This window comes from Aythya ferina (assembly GCF_964211825.1).
Source record: "Aythya ferina genome assembly, chromosome: 1".
In the NCBI taxonomy this organism is placed as follows: domain Eukaryota; kingdom Metazoa; phylum Chordata; class Aves; order Anseriformes; family Anatidae; genus Aythya; species Aythya ferina.
The window spans coordinates 10678724-10698409 of NC_140296.1; the positions used below are offsets into that span (position 1 = coordinate 10678724).

The following is a 19686-nucleotide window of genomic DNA, read 5'->3' on the forward strand; positions in this document are numbered from 1 at the left end:
TTTCAGAATCAGTGATTTTTCCTTTTTTCCTTTGAAACTGAGTGATGAAACGGAGCCCTGAATATTTTCTTGTCAGTATTCATTCCTGACACTGCCTCATTCCCATCATTTTAATTTGGGCAGAGACCAGCTTCTACTTTGTAGCTGTTTTGTACTGAATCCCCTTAGTTTTGAAGCTGGAGGAGGGAGATGCACACTTAGTGCTCTGGAAATGCCTTTTTGTAGTGCTTCTTGTGGCACAAACCAAAGTGGCCCTTGCACACAGTGGTGCTAAGTCTGTAGGTCCAGAAGGTATGTGAATGATTCTCAGTCCTTCCTAAAGCTTATACATTTTTATAGCTACTCAGACATCACATTTGCATTGGCAAGGAGCTGACTTTGTTTGGAAAGAGTGTGCTGTACTCCTACATACATCTCCCAGAGCCACCCAGAAAGTGGGAGCACTTGGAGCATGCTGGTGTGGGCTCACCTCCAGGCAGCTTCTAATGGGGACAGGCTCTGCCCTTGCTGCCTCCACCACTTCTCCTGCCTGCCTCTGTGCTGTACTGGGTCAGCATCTGGGCTGGCTACCTCATCTGGCCCTTCCTAATTTCCCAGTTTGAGGTGCAGATTGTCCTTCTCTTCTCACAGGTAACTAGTGATAGGACTAGAAGGAGTGGCCTCAAGTTATGTCAGGGGAGGTTCAGGTTGGAATCAGAAAGAGCAGTCAGGCATTAAGGGGTTGCCCAGGGAGGTGGGGGTATCACCATCCCTGGGGATGTTCAAGGAAAGGTTGGACGTGGTGCTTAGGGACATGGTTTGGTGGGTGACATTGGTGGTAGAGGGATGGTTGGACCAGATGATCTTGGAGGTCTTTTCCAACCCTAATGATTCTAGGATTCTATGATCTTGTCACTGACACTCTTATCAACTGAATGACCAAGGAGAGCTGATGCCATTACGCAGGGTGCCCCTGTGCAAAATCACTGCAGTATTTTGGAAAAGAAGTAACTAAGGGATTTCCTGAAGTAGTTTTTGGATAGAAGTTTTTGGAGGAGTGGCTCATGCTTCCAAGTCAGTCCTCTTCCTGACTGCTCAGGAGCCTGCCTCGTTCATTTACTGAAGCCATGAGATTATGATGACTTCCACTGACAACTATAACACGTGCTACCAAGCTATTCAGCAAAATCACACACTAAAATACTTTTGTATCTATGCCAATAAAAATGGGTGGGTAGGAGAATAGGTTACAGTGGCTCATCCCAGTATCAAGACGCCAAACAGTGGGAGATTCTGGCCCATCTCCATCACTCAGGTGCTCCTGCCAGGTATCCTCCACGGTGCGTGTTTGCACTCTCCTTTTTCTGACATCAACTCCCAACCATCAGACCTTGATTTGCTTTTCTCAGCGAGATTAAAGAGCCTTGTTATTCTCCTCTGTCTTTTCCCTGCCCGGCTTCTTACAGACCACCAAGTTGTCTTTTAATCTTGCCTTCCAAAAAAGCTAAACAGAATTGAACTCCTTTCAGTGTCTGCGCTATTGAGGGTATTCATGAAGGATGGTGTGACTCTTAGGAGGAACGTATGTGCGAAGCAGATATCCATGGCGATGGGCACCTATGTAAACACGCGGACTGACAGTTCCAGTAAACACTCTCTTCCAGAGCTGTGGCAGGTTCATTCATCACGCGACCTATACACAAAGTACTGTCAGACGTGTAAGGTAAACAAGCAGGGGGCAAAAAGAGGCTAGGAAAGAAATAATGCTTCTCTCTAATCCCTTTTTGTTTTAAGAGCCTCTTGGGTTTCTTGTGGCTGTAGTAAATACATAACTTTCTGATAATTTTTGAGTGGACTATGCCATTTGAAGTGGTCTGCTGAAAGATGGGCAGCAAATCAGTGGGAGAGGCAAGAAGGAAATCCAGTTTGCTGATTTTTGTCCACTTAATAGCCGCTAGCTTCTCACTGCCTTTTTTTTTTTCCCTTTTTGCCTTTGCCCATCATAATGCAGCCCCTCACTGCGTGCCACTTGCGGGAGCCGTGCAGAAAGCATTACCCCATTATTTTCCTGGGGAAAGAGGGAAAACAAGCCTTTAAGAGAAACAAGTGCACAACCTTTGCATTTCTGGCACATTGCCGAGCCCGAGGGCTGCACTTAATTTACATATAAATGTGACCAGGATTTTAATCAGAGATTAGTGCACTCTGTTGTTATTTTTCACTTAGAGTGTTCATAATGCACGTGGTGCTTTGCAGATCGTGTAGGACAAATGGATTTTGAGGGTTGCAGTGGAAAGCATATCTGTGGCACTGCTGTTCTGATGGATGACCGGCTTTCTTTCTGAGGGTGCCAGCAGCCCGAGGAAGTGCTGGCTTCATTTCTTTTGGGATACTGCAAAATCAAGCATTTCTTGCTGAGGGGGATGTAAAGAGCTGGCTTCGAGCCTGCTCACCTGGATTTCAGCTGCCCCATGTGGCAATGCAGTAGTGCCTCACTGATGGAGCATCCCGGTGGACGGGAGCATCTGCTTTTCTGCCTCGTTCATAAATGTGTCTGCAAAATCGTGAACTTGTCTTTTTAATCACTTCAAAATTTTCAGAATCTCTGCTGATGTTTCTTCTTATTTCTCGATTTGTTTAGCTCAGGTGTCATTACCTTGTCCATGTTTCTCTTCTAATTAGCAGGCAGCTGGGAAGAGTGCATCACAAGAATTATCCCAGAAGAGCTGTATGGCTGCTCCCCAAACCCTCTCCTCCTTTCTGTTCTGAACTTGAAAATAAGCTTTTAGCCTTCTTTAGTATCTGTTAATAAGCTTTGAAATAAGTGAGGTCTTTTCTGATTTTCTTGTGGTCTTATCCAGGGATATTCTCATTCTTTCCTATACTTCCACTCAGCTAACCTCAGGTACCTCAGGGCCTACCCATGGAAAGCCCCAGGGAATATCTTGCTGTTCTGATACCAGCACTATCAGCCTTTTTCCTTAAGTGATGAAGAAATGGTGATAATTAAATGGCATCATCAGTCTTCAGAGTTAGCACCTCATCTGAAAATTAAATTTGACATGTGCTCGAAAGGCGTTACCCAAATCTACATGGAGATATTGGTTAAATATTCTTGTATGTGTTCTTGTGGGTACGAACTTCAGACCCACATTTAGGAAGACAGCAGGGAGGAACTTTGGAAAAACTGAGAGTGCAGTGGAAGGGGAAGGGGATCCCAGGGCTGACACAGGGTCTCCACATGGAAAACCTGAAAGGGAACAAAGACCTCCTTCTCTATCCATCAAGCCGCTGTGTGTTGACAGGTTAAATGACAAGACATATTGAGCAAAAGGAATTAATCTGGATCTGGGACCTTTTAATAAATCAAAAGTAAAAGGAAGAATCAGTGTAGCAGACCCATTGGCAGCTGCTAACACTTGTTTCATTATCCTTTCCTTCTGAAATACACAAATGGAAAGGAACTGTTGCCAGGAGTCATAAAATGAAGGAAAAACTCAGAAGATAGATTTATTATCAGTTCAATATTGGTGAAATTCAGCTTCATAAACAGAGGTTAATCTGCTAAAATCTTCCTTGCTCGCACTGGGGGAAAACCCCACTCATTTCAATTTTTGCTCAAAGATCTAAAATAATTCTTTTTGTCATCTGAATAAATCAACATCTCCAGAAGCACCAGTGTTCATCTTTTTTTGCCTCATCCTTGCCCACGTGGATTTATTTTATTTATTTATTTCCAGGGGGTGTTGTTTATTATGGGCTCTTCTCATCCTGGCGATGTAATTTCTCTTCTGGACTTCTAGGCATTTTCATCACACTCTGCTACATATTTCACCCATGTTTTACAGAAAGTCATTATGTAGCACAGCCTGCTGCTGACAAGAATATTTAGAATACACTCTGCCTTTGTCCTCCAGTGCCGTGTTGCTCACCTTTGTTTTGTGAATAATATGAGCAAGAAGGACATGGACCTGGTGTTACTGCAAAGAGACCTAAGCCTACACATGTCTGGAACTGGTGCTGCTCCTTCTTCCCTGTCTTCTCTCTGTATGGTTGATGAAACTGTAGGAAAATATGTGCCAGTTCAGATTAGTGTTAAAAAAAAAAAAAATCCAAACTTGAAAAAAGTATAAAAAAGAAGAGTTGTGATAGAAGACAAGAACTAATACAACAGGCATCCATTCGGTGAGTCCTGTGCTGCCTCCCACCTCAGCACAGATTTGGATGGGGGCCATCAGGATCTGGAGCCTGACTCCCTGGGGACAGGCACCATCTCTTCTCTCTTAGGGGACTTTCTGTCTTGCGCTGGGGAGTGGTGGTCCCTGAGGATGGAAGTTACCTCTTTTGCCTCTTGCTGCTACCCCTTATGAAAACAATGCAGTGAGTTCACTGGTAGCCCTGAGCATAGGATGGGTTCTGCTATCAAATGGCCAGGGAAGCTCACACCAGGGCTGTTCAGATCATTACAGATCAGAAGCTTTATCAGGCCATCAAATCCCTTCCTTCTGCTGATGTCTCACAGGCGCAGGGCCATCATTTTCATGGCTGCTTGTCAAGAAATGGAATAGCCTTTCCAGTTCGCTTTTAAACCAAAGGTCATGGCTTCATCTAGTGTCGTAAATGGAATAATTGCTGCTATCTACAAAGCCAAATTTGATGCATAACTTGTAAGACTGGGGCAAGGAATAAAGTAGATGAATTACAGCTGAACTTCACATAGCCCATTAAGAAGGATTCATGATAGGACCAGCAAGGAGGAGCCCTTCTCATCATCCCACACCCAGCCCACTGCAAAGCAGCACCTGAAGCCTGCCTGAAACCCCTCTCACATGCAGCTCTGGATGCCGCTGCTGGCAGGGAGATTGAAGAATTGTTTGTGCCCATTCCAGGATCTTTAAAGCCTCTTTAAGACATCAGGATGTCCTAGGAAATTTTAGAGCAGTCTGATAATTAAAAAAATATATAAAACTAAAGGCAAAAAAGACACCTACCTCCCTTCCTAACTTTCCTCTGGAATTAACTGGTGAGGTTGTTCTAAGCAGCATCAAGCACATCTGGGACTAAATTCAGGTTTCTTGCATTACTTCTTTACTATTTCCTCTCTATTAATGACATGATTTGCTTGTTTGCAAACTGTCCTTTGAATATATCTATCTCAAGCTTGAGACCCATCATATTCATGTGCTGTCCAAGATTTAGTGCTGGATAGAATAGGAAAATGTTCTTGGGACATGTGTCGCAAAAGTTGTGGGAAAGGGCACTTGCTTATTTTGATGTTGGTGTGAATGCATGTGTGGTGCTGGTGTACTTGGTCCTCTGTGTGTTTGCAGGCAGTGAAGGCTCTGAGTACACAAATATGAGCAGGTCTTTTAGTGCTAGCAGGTCTTCCTGGTAGAAAGGCCTTGTATCTGATATTACTAAAGTCATGGTGGGTTTAATGCTCATTTCAGAAGGAGGATGGCTTTCTACATCACTTTAGGTAGACTTGAAGGTGCCTTGAAGTCCTTTGCTCTGTTACAGACAAATGCTTTCTCTCCTGGTTTCTTAGGGGCACAAAGAAAACCATCTGATGTTTTACACCAATAGGTAGCATGGGCAAACCTTTCCTTCCTCTGTGCTGAAGGAGGATATACTGATTGTCTAAGAGCTACTACAAGGCTAGCTTTCAATTGCTCATTATCTGGCATTTTGGCAATGTGCAATGACTTTTCTCAATATTTAATGTGCTGTCTATTTTCTGAACTCGAATGGATTATTTTAAAGTGTCCTCTAGGGCTTTTTCTTAAGCAGGGCACTGGCAAGATTTTTAAATGAGCAGCCACCTTCCCTTGTGCAATTCACCGTCAATGGTGATCTCCCTGTCCACCACAGTTCATACAAGCTTACACTACTGGCAGAAGATGATGGCATTTCTTCTGTTACTCAGCCAGCTGCAGTCCCAGCAGAAAACTGGTTATGACACTAGGACACTTAGGAAGAGCCATCTTCTTACACAAAAAAAATTGTGATACAAAGGACTGAGATGTTGAGCAGGGTTCAGGAAGCAATGACTGTTTTACTTATAAGCATGTTTAGCTTTTGTAAGGTTGAAGCATTTCATAAATCTGAGTACATTTCTATAGTACTGCCAAATTAAAAGAGATGTGTTTTTTCATTGATCCTCTTCCTGAGATCTTCTGCTTGCTGTTTTTCTGCAGGAGTTATCTACACAGCAGATATTCTCGATCGGGAGACAACCAAGTCCTACTGGTTGACGGTGTATGCGACTGACCACGGGGTCGTCCCACTCTACACAACCATCGAAGTCTACATTGAAGTGGAGGACGTGAATGACAATGCCCCTCTCACCTCTGAACCTATCTATTACCCAGCTGTCATGGAAAACTCCCCGAAGGATGTATCTGTCATTCAGATCCAAGCCCAGGACCCGGACTCCAGCACCAATGAAAAGCTGACTTACCGGATTACAAGTGGAAATCCCCAGAATTTCTTTGTAATCAATCCCAAAACAGGTAACAAAATCCTGCTGCCTTGTCATGGTAGAAAAACGCAATTTAAATATTTATTGGCTTCCTTCCTTTCAGTATTTTTCCCAACCTGTGTTTTCTTGTTAGTTATCTGTCTGAAGCATCCTGCTGTGCACTTGTAAATGAGCGCGCCGGCAGCTGATGTGGGGCACATGTGCTACTGCAGCAATCGCTCGTCTGCGGGTCACTGAATAGCTGCTGGCTGTTGCCTCTTTTCCATGTCTGTAGGGATGAGACTTTGTTGCTCTGAGTCTGCAGAGCAATACTAACAGGCAGATTCAAGCTGTTGGATTTCGTGAAGCAGAGCCTTGTCCTTTGTAATCCGGCATAGCTCCGCTGAAGTGAGTGGCACTACAGTTGTCAAGTACATGTAATTAGGCTGTATGTTACATGAGCTGGATGTAATTTTACAGCTTGTTTCATACAAAAAGACAGATGAGTAAATCTGAAAGTCCTTCCGGCCCTTAAAAGAATCTATGCATTTGCATTGATTTGTAACACTTAGGGATGAGTGGCCTGTGTGGGCAGTGTCACAGACACACTGCTGTACACCCGGTGCTCATGCTTGCTTCAAGTTCTTGTGCTTGTTGCAATGCTTCTGGCTTTATTCTGGGGTTTTGATTAAGTTTCTTTTCTTTCCTTTTTTTTTTTGTGTGTGTGTGTTTATTTGTATTTGCTGCAGCTTAGGAAGTCAGAAGAAATATACCTGAGTGAACACTTTTAATTTATAAGGCAATGATATTCACTAAATAACTTTTCAACATATGTCAATCCTATTGCAATGTGTAGCTTAAGAAGGGGCTGGGAACGTTTCAGACATAAGCCTTTCTTCAGGTGAAGAAATCATAGAGCATGTGTATTCACACCGTTCAATCTGCTGAGCCCTAAGGCACATATCTCACTTATTCTTAACACTTGAAGTGGCCGAAGATGGCTCTTCCATCTGCATCCCTTCCCTTCCTCCCCCTGCCCCATAAATCCCATCTGGACAAAATAGCAGAGTTAGGACTCTGCAATATTTAATTAATTACATTTAATGCACGTGCATCCCTGCCATCAGCTCCTCCCACAGAGCATCCTGCTCAGCACATGTCTCTTCATGGCCATGAGTTTCAGACAAGTCCCAGCCATGGGTGCTTGGGTGCCACTGCTGGTAGCACCAGGTGTTTTGGTGGCCCTTCCCCATGCCAGAGCAGAGGGCAAGAATAGTTTTATCTGGTAAGAAAATTGTCATCCTCTTGAATTGCAGGTCGTGCTGAAGAGGTTCATCTTCATTTTGTGCTGCTAAAATTGTTGTCAGAGAACTTAAGGGCATCAGCATAGTTAACAATTCACTATTTCTGCAACCCCTGGGGAGGGGCATTGCTGCTTTTTTCTTGTTTTTTTTTTTTTTATTCCTTTGAAAATGATTGGACTGATGGAGTCCATGTGCACTGAGGTCCCTTGATCCCCAAAAAGGGAGTTCTGTCATTTGAACACAAGGATTTCTTCCTCCCTTGTGAAGTAGCGAAGCGTGGCGAGCTCTGCCTGCCCCGTGCTCTGTGTTGGGAGGCTGGCGTCCCAGGAGGAGGATGGGTTTGCATTAAAGTTTCCCTGAGATATCTGTCCCCGGTACATTCTCACAGGGCATTACCTTCTCTAAGGCAGTGGTTTACGCTCCAATTGCTTATAGATGCGACTTCTGCACACACAGGAGAAAGGAGAAGTGTGCCGGCCCCGTGTCCTTGCTGGGATTCAGCGATGCCATAACTCACCCAGCGCTTTGCATAGCAGCCACAAGTGCAGCCGTGTGCTGTATAGTCAAGATTAAAAGGTTTAATGTGAACCCAAATACGTGATGATGACAGTGTGTGTGGGTTGAGTGAGAGCAGTCATTTGTGAGGAGGTATCTTTTGTTTTCTTTGTCACTTTGGGAGTTTAAACAGCACCAAAAAACTGACATCTTTCTCCTGTGACTAATCGGGTGTCAAGAGGCAGCATGAAGGCCCCATATCACGTTTTTCACATCCTTCAGTGCAAAGCAGCAGAAATTGGCCTCGACTGGAGATGGGAAATGGGCTGGAGCATATGGGTGCTTCTGTGGCAATCAGACATTTCTCAGATGCCCAAGTCATGGGGCTTTCGGGTTAAGTTTCTCGTTGGATTTGCTGTCAGAAATAAATGTCCCCTAAACCCAGATTATGGGGAGGCTGGGATGACAGGCATGACAGGAGGCCTGTTTCCTCTGCAGCAAAGAAGCAGTGATCATGGTTTGCTTCCTTAGATCATCAGGATATATTTCAGCAACAAATCTCCCCCTGTTGCTGGAGAACAAGGCCTTGTTGGCCTTGGCCTCCTGTGCCTTCTTCCTTTGTGTCTTTCAGGACCTGCTTTCCTACAAAGTGCAGAGAGGGCACGGGGTGTATCATGGCTGTGTGAAGGGTGGGTGTTACTTCAGACATCTCTGCCAGATGTCTGTGGCACTGATGAATGGCACAGACAGAGCGAGGTGGGCAATCCCTTCTCTTTAGAGAGTCCTTGCCTGTGTGAAGAAAAATGCGCTGGGTGCTGCTTCACCCTAGTCATGCTGTGTCCCTCTCCACCTCTGTGCAACCTCCTGTGCCTTATCTGCGGTCCCTCAAGCTCCCAACTGTATTTAATAGAAGTGCAAGTAGGCCACTGGGACTTGGCCCTGCTGGCTTCTGTTTGGGGTTTGTGGGGATGCCAGGGGGGCTCCAGTAGCTCTGTGCCTGCTCCTCAGGAGGACAGGGACACGTGCAGCCCTCCTGCACAAAGCTAGCCGGTGTCACCACCCTTTAAGGTCTTTATTTTGTCACCTCCTTTGTGTTTTTTATTTTTTTTCTATCATACCGCCCAGCATCAGTCTACACCTCGGAGTGCATTTTTACCTTGTGAGCTGATATTCATAGGTACAAGCACTGAGTGGATAATGTAGCACATGAGTACGTGTGAAACCATAAATCACCCACGCTTGAGAACAAGGGGGCCTTGTTCTGCAACCTAGCGGAGCCGTCTTCTAAGTTTAGCACGTCCAAGAGAGCAAATCTGGATTTTCCTTTAGTGGGCAAGGAGTATTGCAGTACGCTGTTTTGTGAGGGGGCAGTTAACATGTTTTTCAAGTAGCTGAAGTGACTCTCCTGGTTATATTACTGCAGGGAAAGGTACACTAATTCCTTCAGTGCCTTTGCTTCCCAGTGACACTGTGCACCCAGCAGTGATGGAAGTGTTTAGAAGTCACAACGCCTGTCATTAGGATCAACCTAATGGGGCTGATGTGGGAGCCGGGGGTTTTCCCTCTTACCATGACTTTTGTGCAGTGGAAGGCTCGGTTTCCCTTATCAGAGCACGAAGCCTCTGGGTTTTGCTCCCAGCAGCACTGGTTGGGGCTGTGATTTGAGGCTGCAGCCAGGGATGAGACGGGCAGAAGGCCTGGGCAGGCAGCTGGGGCGGCTGGCTCCCCGCTGAGCCCGTGGCATGCCACGGCAGCCCCCAGCCCGGTGAGTTATTTCGGGGTGAGAAGCTGGTGGAAGAAGGTAAATAAAACGTATGATGGAGTTATATATAAAAGAAGATTGATTAGGGGCGTAAATTCTTATTTTTATTTCATGTATATAGGCGTTAATTTCACAGCACAGCACAGTGGTAATTTACTGCATTGATTTATTAGTTTCTGTGCTCTGAAGAAAACAATGAATTTTAATTCAAGCCATCACTTTTTTTTTTTTTAGTGTTCCACATATATTGGAGAAACCCCATAAGCTTCTCTTCAGCCTTATGGAGATGAGATTAAGAGATATTTTAACTAACAAGCCAGCAGACCAAACTTAGCTCTCATGCACAGCAATTCTGTTGATGGTAATGAGTTTACTCTAAATTCACGCTGGTGTGTCTGAGAATTTTGTTTACACCTTGCTTTGGCTCTTGCTGGCAGTGTTTTAACAAAGACAGAGCTCTCGCACTCCCAAAATAGTATTTGCTGCAGCTTTAAAGCAGGCTGCACTAGTGGGGTTAGAAATTGTGTATGTAGGTCAGTACATCATTTCAGAGCAGTGATTCTCCGCTTCTGGAAGTCGTCTCTGAACTGTCACATGCTGCACCTAGATTTGGAAAGAGACTGGATATTTTCATACTGAAGTAATATTAATATTTATATAGGCTAATGTGGGAATAGCGAGTGTCATGTTTAAATTGGTATGAATGCTAAGGAAGATACCTCTTCTAAGCAGGCTTTTCTTTCTTTAGCGCTTACTGAGACAGCACAGGATCCTGCTGGGGCTGAATTGCAATGCCATATGAAAACAGTACTTCACCCTCCTGCCATACCTCCCGATTTTTATGGATACTTTTATCTTGTTTTTCCTGAAATCCCCACATGTATTCTTTTTTTTGAGCCAGGTGCTCAGCTGTTGTACCGTGTCCTGAAGGTTGCCAGTACTGCTGTTGGCTGCCTAGTGCCTCTGCTCAGCCCAGAAGTAATGGTATGCCGGTGAGGAGAGAGACTGAGGCTGGTATATTCAGGAGAGCACTCCTGGGACTCTGCAATAAATTCTTGATCTCCAAGAGCCAAGTTTGTCATGTTGTTGCTGGTTTGTTGTTTTATTTTTTGTAGAGCAGACAAAGAAAGATGGTTAAAGATGCCACTTTTTTTTTTTTTTTTTTTTTTTTTCAATTCTGTTGGGAGTTAGGGGTAGATAACATTTCAAGGGAACTCACCTTGCACTGGAAGCACATTTTGGTGGTCTTAATAATCCAGTTATTAACATTTGTGCTGTACTTTGGGTGCTGCAAAAGGCCATATGGACAACGAATGGGAGTGGAGGCAACTTAGTTCCTGCTACAGCCTTTAACATCTTTTAGGTTTAAATCCAAGCTGCACTGAGTTAGGGGAAAGGCTAGTATTTATTGGTTCTGGAAAGCAAGGGGCATTTAAAACCTTCCACAATATCATAATCAAAGTTAAATGCCAAGCCATTTGAAAAGATTAAACAAAATTATTTTTTGATAACATTTCTAAGGGACTTTGGATCAATAGCATGCGACTAAGTGTAGTACTACCTTGGTCTGTAAGAAGCATTTCATGCTACTTTTTAAAGTCTTCAAGAATAGACAATTAAAGTGTTCATTCTTGAGCATTGGTTCTCCCTCCTCCCCCTGTTATGGTATTTCTGCTGCATTAGTAGGGGACATGTCTGCGACTGCACTTGTTGCTGGTCATGCTGTTAAACTCTTTAAAAAAAATCCCTATCTTAGACATTTTGTAAATGAAGACCTTTAGTTTTTTGTTTTGTTTGTGGTCTCTTTTTCTTCTTTCCCCTGTGATTGTGTAACTTGCCATCCATCTCCCTCCTGGGCACATTTTACTTGCAGTAGAGATCAAACTGGGCAGTCACCTCCCTCCAGGCTGGAGGCTCCTTCTGGAGGGCTTCTGGTGGCACCTCCTGCCCGTGTGTTTGGCACAGTGCTGTATCCGGTAGCTCTGTGCGTTGTAACACTGCTGTGCAGATCGTGTTGTGCCCACTGCCATTCATACTGCACGTGTCCCTGTGGTTCAGCTGCCCTGCCCAAGACTGTAGAAAACTTTGCGGAGCAAGCAACCATTGATTGTAGGTCTCTTAAATTAATGGTGAATTTGAGGACTTCTGTCTCTCTTCTGTGGTATCCAGCATTTTTTTGGACAAATACTGAGTTCTCTAACAGTTGCGCCATCCAGCCCAATATATCGATAACTGATCTGTTAACTACCCATAACTAACACAGATTTTTACAATGTAATTCCCTTAGAACATTAGCTAGCTTCCACTTTCTGTAATTTATATTATATCAACACATGCTAAATGATCTACTTTCTTCTTTCACCTCTCAGTATTTTTAACTGTGACTCTCAATGACTTCTTTATTATGTGCTCATTGTTAAAAATTGAGCTTCTGAGTATTTTAAAAGCTTTAATTTCTGGTTTGGGATGGCTCATTCTTTACTTGACACCGTATTTCCAGTGCTTTGAGCCTGAGGTTAGCAGCTCGCAAATCAAAGGACCATGGATGTTGCAGTTATGTGCTAAATCACAGTGGGACCTAGAAGCTCATCAGGCATTGTACAACATGTTAGTCAAAGTTGCTGCCTTAAGGAGCTTGTCATAACAACAACAATAATAATAATAATAATAATAATTAGGGGAGAAAAAAAAAAAAGAAAGGATGTAAATCATCAAGTCCATCTGCTTGCCAGTGCACGTTTATTCCCCAGAGCACATTTTCAATTAACTCCTGAGCTGCAGCCCAGCAGTGACACGAACTCTTCTTTTGACTTTGATTGAGTCACGTAGCCTCACTCTGTTTCTATTTTTTTTGGTGTAAGTGGAAATATTTTCTTACCTTATGTGATTGTTCTGGAAATTAGTCCAGTTTGCAGATCAAATAGGCTTTGAAAATGCAAACTATTGATTTTTCAGGCATCTCAGCATTAATAGGCATCCATGCACAGTCATATGTTCATAGGCATATTAAAAGAAAAAGGAATATCACTTCTAGCATGGTTGAAGAGGAATATAAAACCTTTTTAATTTAAGTAGCTATAGTCTCGTGGCAAGACCACTGATTCCACAGAAAATGAGAAAACATGGGCTCAGCCCATCCATTTCTTCCCTTTTCTCTGGCAGTGATTTTCTCCTTACTCTGTATGTGTTATCTGTGTAGGGGATAAAGGTGTGAGCTGTGTCACCTTAGTTGAGGCTACAGTAATGCTGCTATTAATAAAATAATAAATCCAGCTTTATCACCTCTTCCGAGCAGGCCTGATTTCTGCTAGCAGTGGGGTTTGATTCGTGAAGCACTGAATACAGTTGAGCTTGCTGGATGACTCTGATATCAAGTGTCTCTTTTAAAATTATATTAGCAGATACAATAGTGCTCATAAATGCCTTTTTTTTTTTTTTCTGTAATCAGCAGATTTAAACATGGCATATAGAAATTTTAACCTTTCTTTAGATCTCCATGATGACCTTTTTAGCCCTTTTTCATGGTAAGAAGCTTTGTGAGTTTTACCATTGACTCGACTGGGCCATTGTTATCCTTATTCAATAAGACATCAGTTTTTAACCTGAACTCCCCGTCTGTTTCAGTAGAGATGTATGTCTGAAGTGCAGCAGTGTGGCGTGGGCCTGCGAGTCAGTGCTTTCTCCTGGAGAAGGTTACTGCCTGATAAGAGAAAGAGGCAGGGAAATACTGATCTTAAGTTAATGCCATGCCAGTGGGGAGGAATGCCCCTGCTGATGTTAGGAGCATTAGTCCACCCCCAATCACAGTGACAATCCCACGGTAAACCTCTTTTTAACATTTCCCTGCAGAAAAATAACTCCTTCCTGTCCTGCCCCAATACAGATTCTGGAACAGCAGGAATTTTGCCGCTGATCCCATAAATCTGCATTGTTGTATGTTACAACAGTCATTTATCATTTTCAAAAAACACCAGGAAAACAGGCTTCTGTTGTATTCAAAACTCTGGCTATCGCCTTAGCTGTATATCTGATTTTTCTACCTTGTCTGTCAGTCTACTTTCTTAGTTCATACATTTCCAGAAGCCACGGCTAGTCAGAACTGGTCAAGAAACCATCTATAAGTTGTTTTGTTCCTTCACTGATTTGTAATTAGGGCTGTTGCATTCACTTTCAGGTAACCAACTACTCTTGATAAAATTATTATCAATGACAAGCATAATCGAGATTATTGGGTGAAGCTGTGTACCATAAGTATCGAGTCACAGCCCTGTTAAACATATGCACACATGCACATGCTATGGACACTTGTCATATCCTGCCATACATTATTACGGTAATAGCAGTGAATGCCCTTATGTTACAGTAATTGCTTGTGGCCCAAGCCTGAACTCTGGCAAGGGAAATTAGGTTTGTGAGTTATGGATGCAGGGACATGGAGCCTGTGAGTGTGATGTTCATGCAGGGTTAGGGGTGTGGAGCTGCCGGGGAGGAAAATAAAGCTGTGATGTTGGGCCAGATAAGGTGAAGGCTTGGGGGTGGGGAATGTTGACTTTTGCTTTCTTTTTATTGCTTCTGCTTTTTAATCAATCAAGTAACTTGCATTTTGCTGTTGCTCAACAGTTAGAGGTATGCTGTCTGTCTATGATTTTTAGATCTTGCAAATCAGATCAGACAATACAAGGATCAATCAGCATGTTTCCCTCTTCCGTAGCTGCTCAGAATATATTCATATTGTCATCTTAGGACACACACTTCCTTGGCTTGAGTGGTGTATCTTCACCTTACTGTATGAGCATTTTCTAATTTCTCTTTACTGACTTCACTGGAAGTTAGCAACAAAGCCTGCAGCCATAATTTACTCTCAGGGTAACATCCGGTCCTCAGTACTTAACAAAAAGCAGAGGTGGAGACATTTCCTCTCTGAGAGAATGAGATTGACCTATTCTATGTGTGAATATTAAAAAAAAAAAAAAAAAAAAAAAAAAAAGAGTCAGGAAATGGGAATAAGAAGGGAGGGCAACTGTAAAGACAGGTGTGTTTGCATAAGCCATCATGATGTCAGTAATTACAAACTATTAATTTTTCTTTGTCTTCTGTCACGTAGGAGGTTGTGTCAGCACCTAATAAACCTCCAAAGCTTCATCACCTTGCAATACAGCTGAACTGGTCTGTTGAAAATTAAGGTTAATAGTAAATCAGTGTTATTTTTCCTCTTCTGTCTCTCTCTGATTCTCTGTCTCCATTAGAGTTACACTGTTATATCCAAAGATAATTATTTCCTGTGAAATTATTCTCCCCTCACTTTCCCCCTTCCCTTTATGTTAATGAGAGTGCTTTTCTCTCACTGTGAAGATTGACACAACTTCTTTGAAGTTAGTAATGCTGTTGCCAGTTCTTGCCAGTTAAGTATGTGACCTTATCAGTATAATTGTACAGATCGCGTCGCCATATGTCTAGATGCACAGAGCTTAATTTAACAGAAGACATATATGTATAAAAATAAAGCAGTATCTGGGGGTTAAATATTGGAAGACCCCCCTAATCACAGTTTTCATCTTATACAAAACTTTCTACAGAACTCTTACATCTCTGAAGTTAAATTAAAAAAAAAAAAAAATTTCCCTGCAAGGGACCCTGGTCTTGTAGCTATGTTTTCACATTGATCATCCTGTGGCTTCAACAATCCCTGTACTTCCTCACCAGTTGTGCTTAAATGTTTTCTCTTCCCTTGATGGGTAAGTCCTCCACACCATATGGTAAGGCAGAGCAGCACTGCTGTACCTTTTGAGCAAACAAGAAACTGAGGCAAAGGAAGCAGCTAACAACCTATGCCAATAATGAAGATTTGGTCTTAATTTGCTTTCAAAACTACTGGCCACATATAAAACCTTCCTGGCGATGGTCCAGACCAGCCTGCCCCACTGAACCTTGAATGTTAGGCTGACCCCATACCTCTTTCCCCTCAGCTGCTGTTTTCCCTACAACCTGCGCAGAAACTACCTGGGCATGTAGGAGCCTCACCTGCTTCCTATCCTATTTCCTATCCTGTTTCCAATTAGCCCACCATTTCCCATCCTTGTCTTTCACCTCCTCCTCACTTGCCCAAAGGCAACCCTGGGTTGCCCAAAGGCAAAGAAGGATTCCAGTGTGTACAGGGATGGCACTAATGGCATCAGGCACAGGACCAGGATGGCACTAATGAAGCCTCTAAGGCATGTAAAGACCAAGCTGACTCATGTCCCTTGGGTGTGTGAAGTGAAACCTCTCGCTGTCAGCCTAATGCTTGCACAGCAGCTTGCCTGATACTGTTGTGGAGCAAGGAGGCAAACCCAGAGCTCTGAAGTCCCAGGCTGGCCTCGCACATTTGTACTCTTTCTTTCTCCATAGTACATTTGCTTGTATTTGCTTTGCAAGAATATTTGTGCTCATTGCATCCTGTAAATATGAGTCAATGTCATTATCTGCTGTGGGTTTGTTGTCATATAAGAGAAATGTCTTTTTTTTTTTCAGATGATTTACGTGCACGGAATCTGTGCTGCAGTAATCTATTTGTATGGTAATTAACAAGTAGCTTTTCAGACCTTGGTTTTAAAACTGCATATTTCTTGAACTTCAACTTAATAACAGCATATGAACATCAATGCACATTCACCATTTATTTAATGTAGCCACAATACACAAAAGATAAATGTAAGTCTGGTCAGCAGGAGAATATTTTGATTATAATTAATTTTGCATCCCTTCACCATATGTTCATATTTTCTAACCTTCATTTGAATCATAGACACTATGTAATAAAATGTGCAGTTTATATATATATATGTATATATATAGAGAGAGAGATAAAGTTGGTTAGAGAAGCACGGGTGCTTATGGTACTACAGCTTCAGCTGAATTATATGGTTTATGCCACCCAAGGATTTGGCCATCTTATCCTTAAACAGGTATTATTATGGCAGGATGCTGTCATTGCTTAAAAATGTTCAAGTTATTTTTGTTAATGTGAGAACAAGGCATTTTTTTAATCTCTGAAGAAATGTTGTATGCCCGTGATTTACATTATTCAGAGAGATCCTTTGGGAGACGCTGCTGAGAATGGAGAAGTTTCTTGTTTTCATTATTATTCTATAAATTTAAGGCAATTCTTGAGATGGAACCTGGGAACATACTACAAATGACACGGGGAATAATTGTTACTAAATTTAATTTATTGAGTATGTGTGAATTAGATTGATTAAACAGAGAGAATAAACACACACAAGATTACCCAAAATAGGTGCAAGGATGGAAAAATCTTAGATAGCATTAACGGCTTAAAATTGTATGATGCTGTAGATATTTTTCAATGAGTCTATAATTTCTTATGGGATTTATCTCATTTTTTCTTTCTTTCTTGTAATACTTAATGTAATCCAAACTGATTAGGTGAATATTATGTATTAAAGGAGAAAAAATAAAGCAACCACATGACCAAAATTAACTCTAAAGTAGTCCACAGGGGCAAACTGCAGCATTGCCTCAGTAAGATGCCCATGATCTGAATTTTTATGTCTGGAAACCCCTCAATTTGATTTGGGTTTGTTTGGTGAGGAGAGTCGTCCACCGGATGATGACCAGCATGGTGTCAGAGAGGCAAATAGGCAGGATTTAGATGTAGTCACTCTTTCACCAGTGGTTTCATCACCCTCCCATGAGTTCAGCTCCCATCTGTCTGATTTGTTCTCCCCTCCTGCTACCTGGTGTTGAGGAGGGAGGATCAAAATGGCATTTCCACCCAGTTATTTATACTGGAGAGGAAGCCTCTTCCTCTCCACCTCCAAAACTTCTGTTCTTGCTTTTCACTTGGAGTCATTGTGCAGAATAACTGGGATTTTATGAACACCCTGCAAGGCATCAGCCTAACCTCTTTAACTTGTAGTTTTGTTAACAACAGATACACAGCACTGGGAATGTGATAAAAGACTTAATAGGAAAACAGAAATGTCAGAGAAGGGAAAATTTCTGTAGAGAGACGCCATTTTTGCTTATGAACAAATATGAGGAAAGAGATGAAAACATGAATAAAATAATACATGTTTTGATGAAGTGACTGTATAAAGACAGTTGTCTCAAACAGAAAATACTCTGAAGACTGTTTCACACAAAACTATGGACCGTGTGTGTATTTGGCTTGTGTCATCAAGAACTCTCACCCTTACCTATGAGGGTGCTTTTGAGTAAAATCAAAAACAAAACAAACAAAAAAAAACACCTGTACCCTTAACATAGCTTAATTTCTCCACAATGAGTGCTGCACAAAAAGGAAGAGAGACTGTGTTTCATTTTTACTTTTCATCTAGTATTTAGAAATAATTCAGAACTAAGAAGAATTCTGTGAGGAAAAGCAAAACCTGTGCTGCCTCTTGGTAATCTGAAACTATGACTTTTTTAAGTATTTATTTGCAATCTTGTAGCACCTTTATAGCTACAGTCATGAGGCAGCACCCTGCTGAGCTTGGCAGCGTAGATGGAGTAAAAGATGGTCGCTGCACCAAAAAACTCGCAGTCTAAAGGGAGCCTGAGACAACAGATGGGAAAAAGCAGATGGGGATGCAGAATTAAAACCAAGGCGGTATTGATCAGCCTTAAGTGAGTCGAGACCATGCTGTTAAAATGGAGGAGCGGGCAGTTCGGTCCCTCGCTGGCATGGTGCTGGTGTGCCTGCATGCACCACAGGCATTGTCCTGGGGCTGCAGATCCTGGCACTGTGCAGAGCAGGGAGGAGCAGCTGGAGGGGCTTCACCCCAAATTATCACAGGGATGGCAGAGGGGAATGGTACTTTGGTGGCATATGGGTGGTGGAGGCCATGCTCACTAAATCCTGACTGGCCCCATGATGCTGGGACTGCTGCAGCCCTCTGCTCTCTTCCAGCGGGGGACAGGCCACACTGCCTGGTTGGCACCACGAGGAAAGTGCTCAAACAGCCTGAAAAACTATAAAATGTGCGTTTCATAAGCTGTATGACACCTGTATGCTTGAAACAGTGCTCTGAACACTGTGTACAGGCAGCAGCATTGGAGGAGTTGGCCTGGTCTCCCAGCAGCTCTCCTTTAGGTGCTTCATGGGGGACAGAGTTTTGGCGCTGCCTTAGGTAACATCCAGGCCATAACTTCAAGCACATGGCAATTCAGACACCCTCACATAGCACTGTCTCCCCACTAAAAGGGGAATTTATGTTTGCCAAAGGGCAGAGCAGCCTCATGCCAGGTTCGGTGAAGGCTTTGGCCTTCAGGGGAGGGGAAGGTGTTGGCAGTGGGGCGTCCAAGCTGTTGGCCCCGCGCTGCTCTCCCTGCCTGCCCTGCACCTTCATCCCTCAACAGCTTCCCCGTCAGTCTCATGGTGTAAATGGGGTATAGGACGTGGCTGGTAATTCTGTCTGGTTGTTGGTACAGTGGATGCATGCTCTTGGCCTCCTCCCCGCTCTCTGTCTCATGGGTGTCTGCTCCTCAGCTCCTTGTTGCCTTCAGCTGAGCTGGCAGCGGGTGCCTACATCTACAGACATTTCTCTCTGCCTCTCTCAAGTGTCTCTGAATATATACATATATATATATACAGAGCATACAATATAGCATATATTTTATTTATATGTATCTTTTTTTTTTCCCAAAATTTTTTGCATGACTTGCGAAGTATTTTTTTTAGATTT

At 43.0% G+C, this 19686-nt stretch overlaps 1 protein-coding gene across 1 annotated transcript in view; it reads left to right on the plus strand.

Annotated features, from left to right (window-relative positions):
* The window catches only part of FAT3 (FAT atypical cadherin 3), a 408669-nt gene that overhangs the window by 151095 nt on the left and 237888 nt on the right, over positions 1-19686 (plus strand). Inside the window, exon 4 of the mRNA XM_084532289.1 lies at positions 6177-6491. Coding sequence (XP_084388415.1) covers positions 6177-6491 — 315 coding nt within the window. The remainder of the gene's footprint in view (positions 1-6176; positions 6492-19686) is intronic.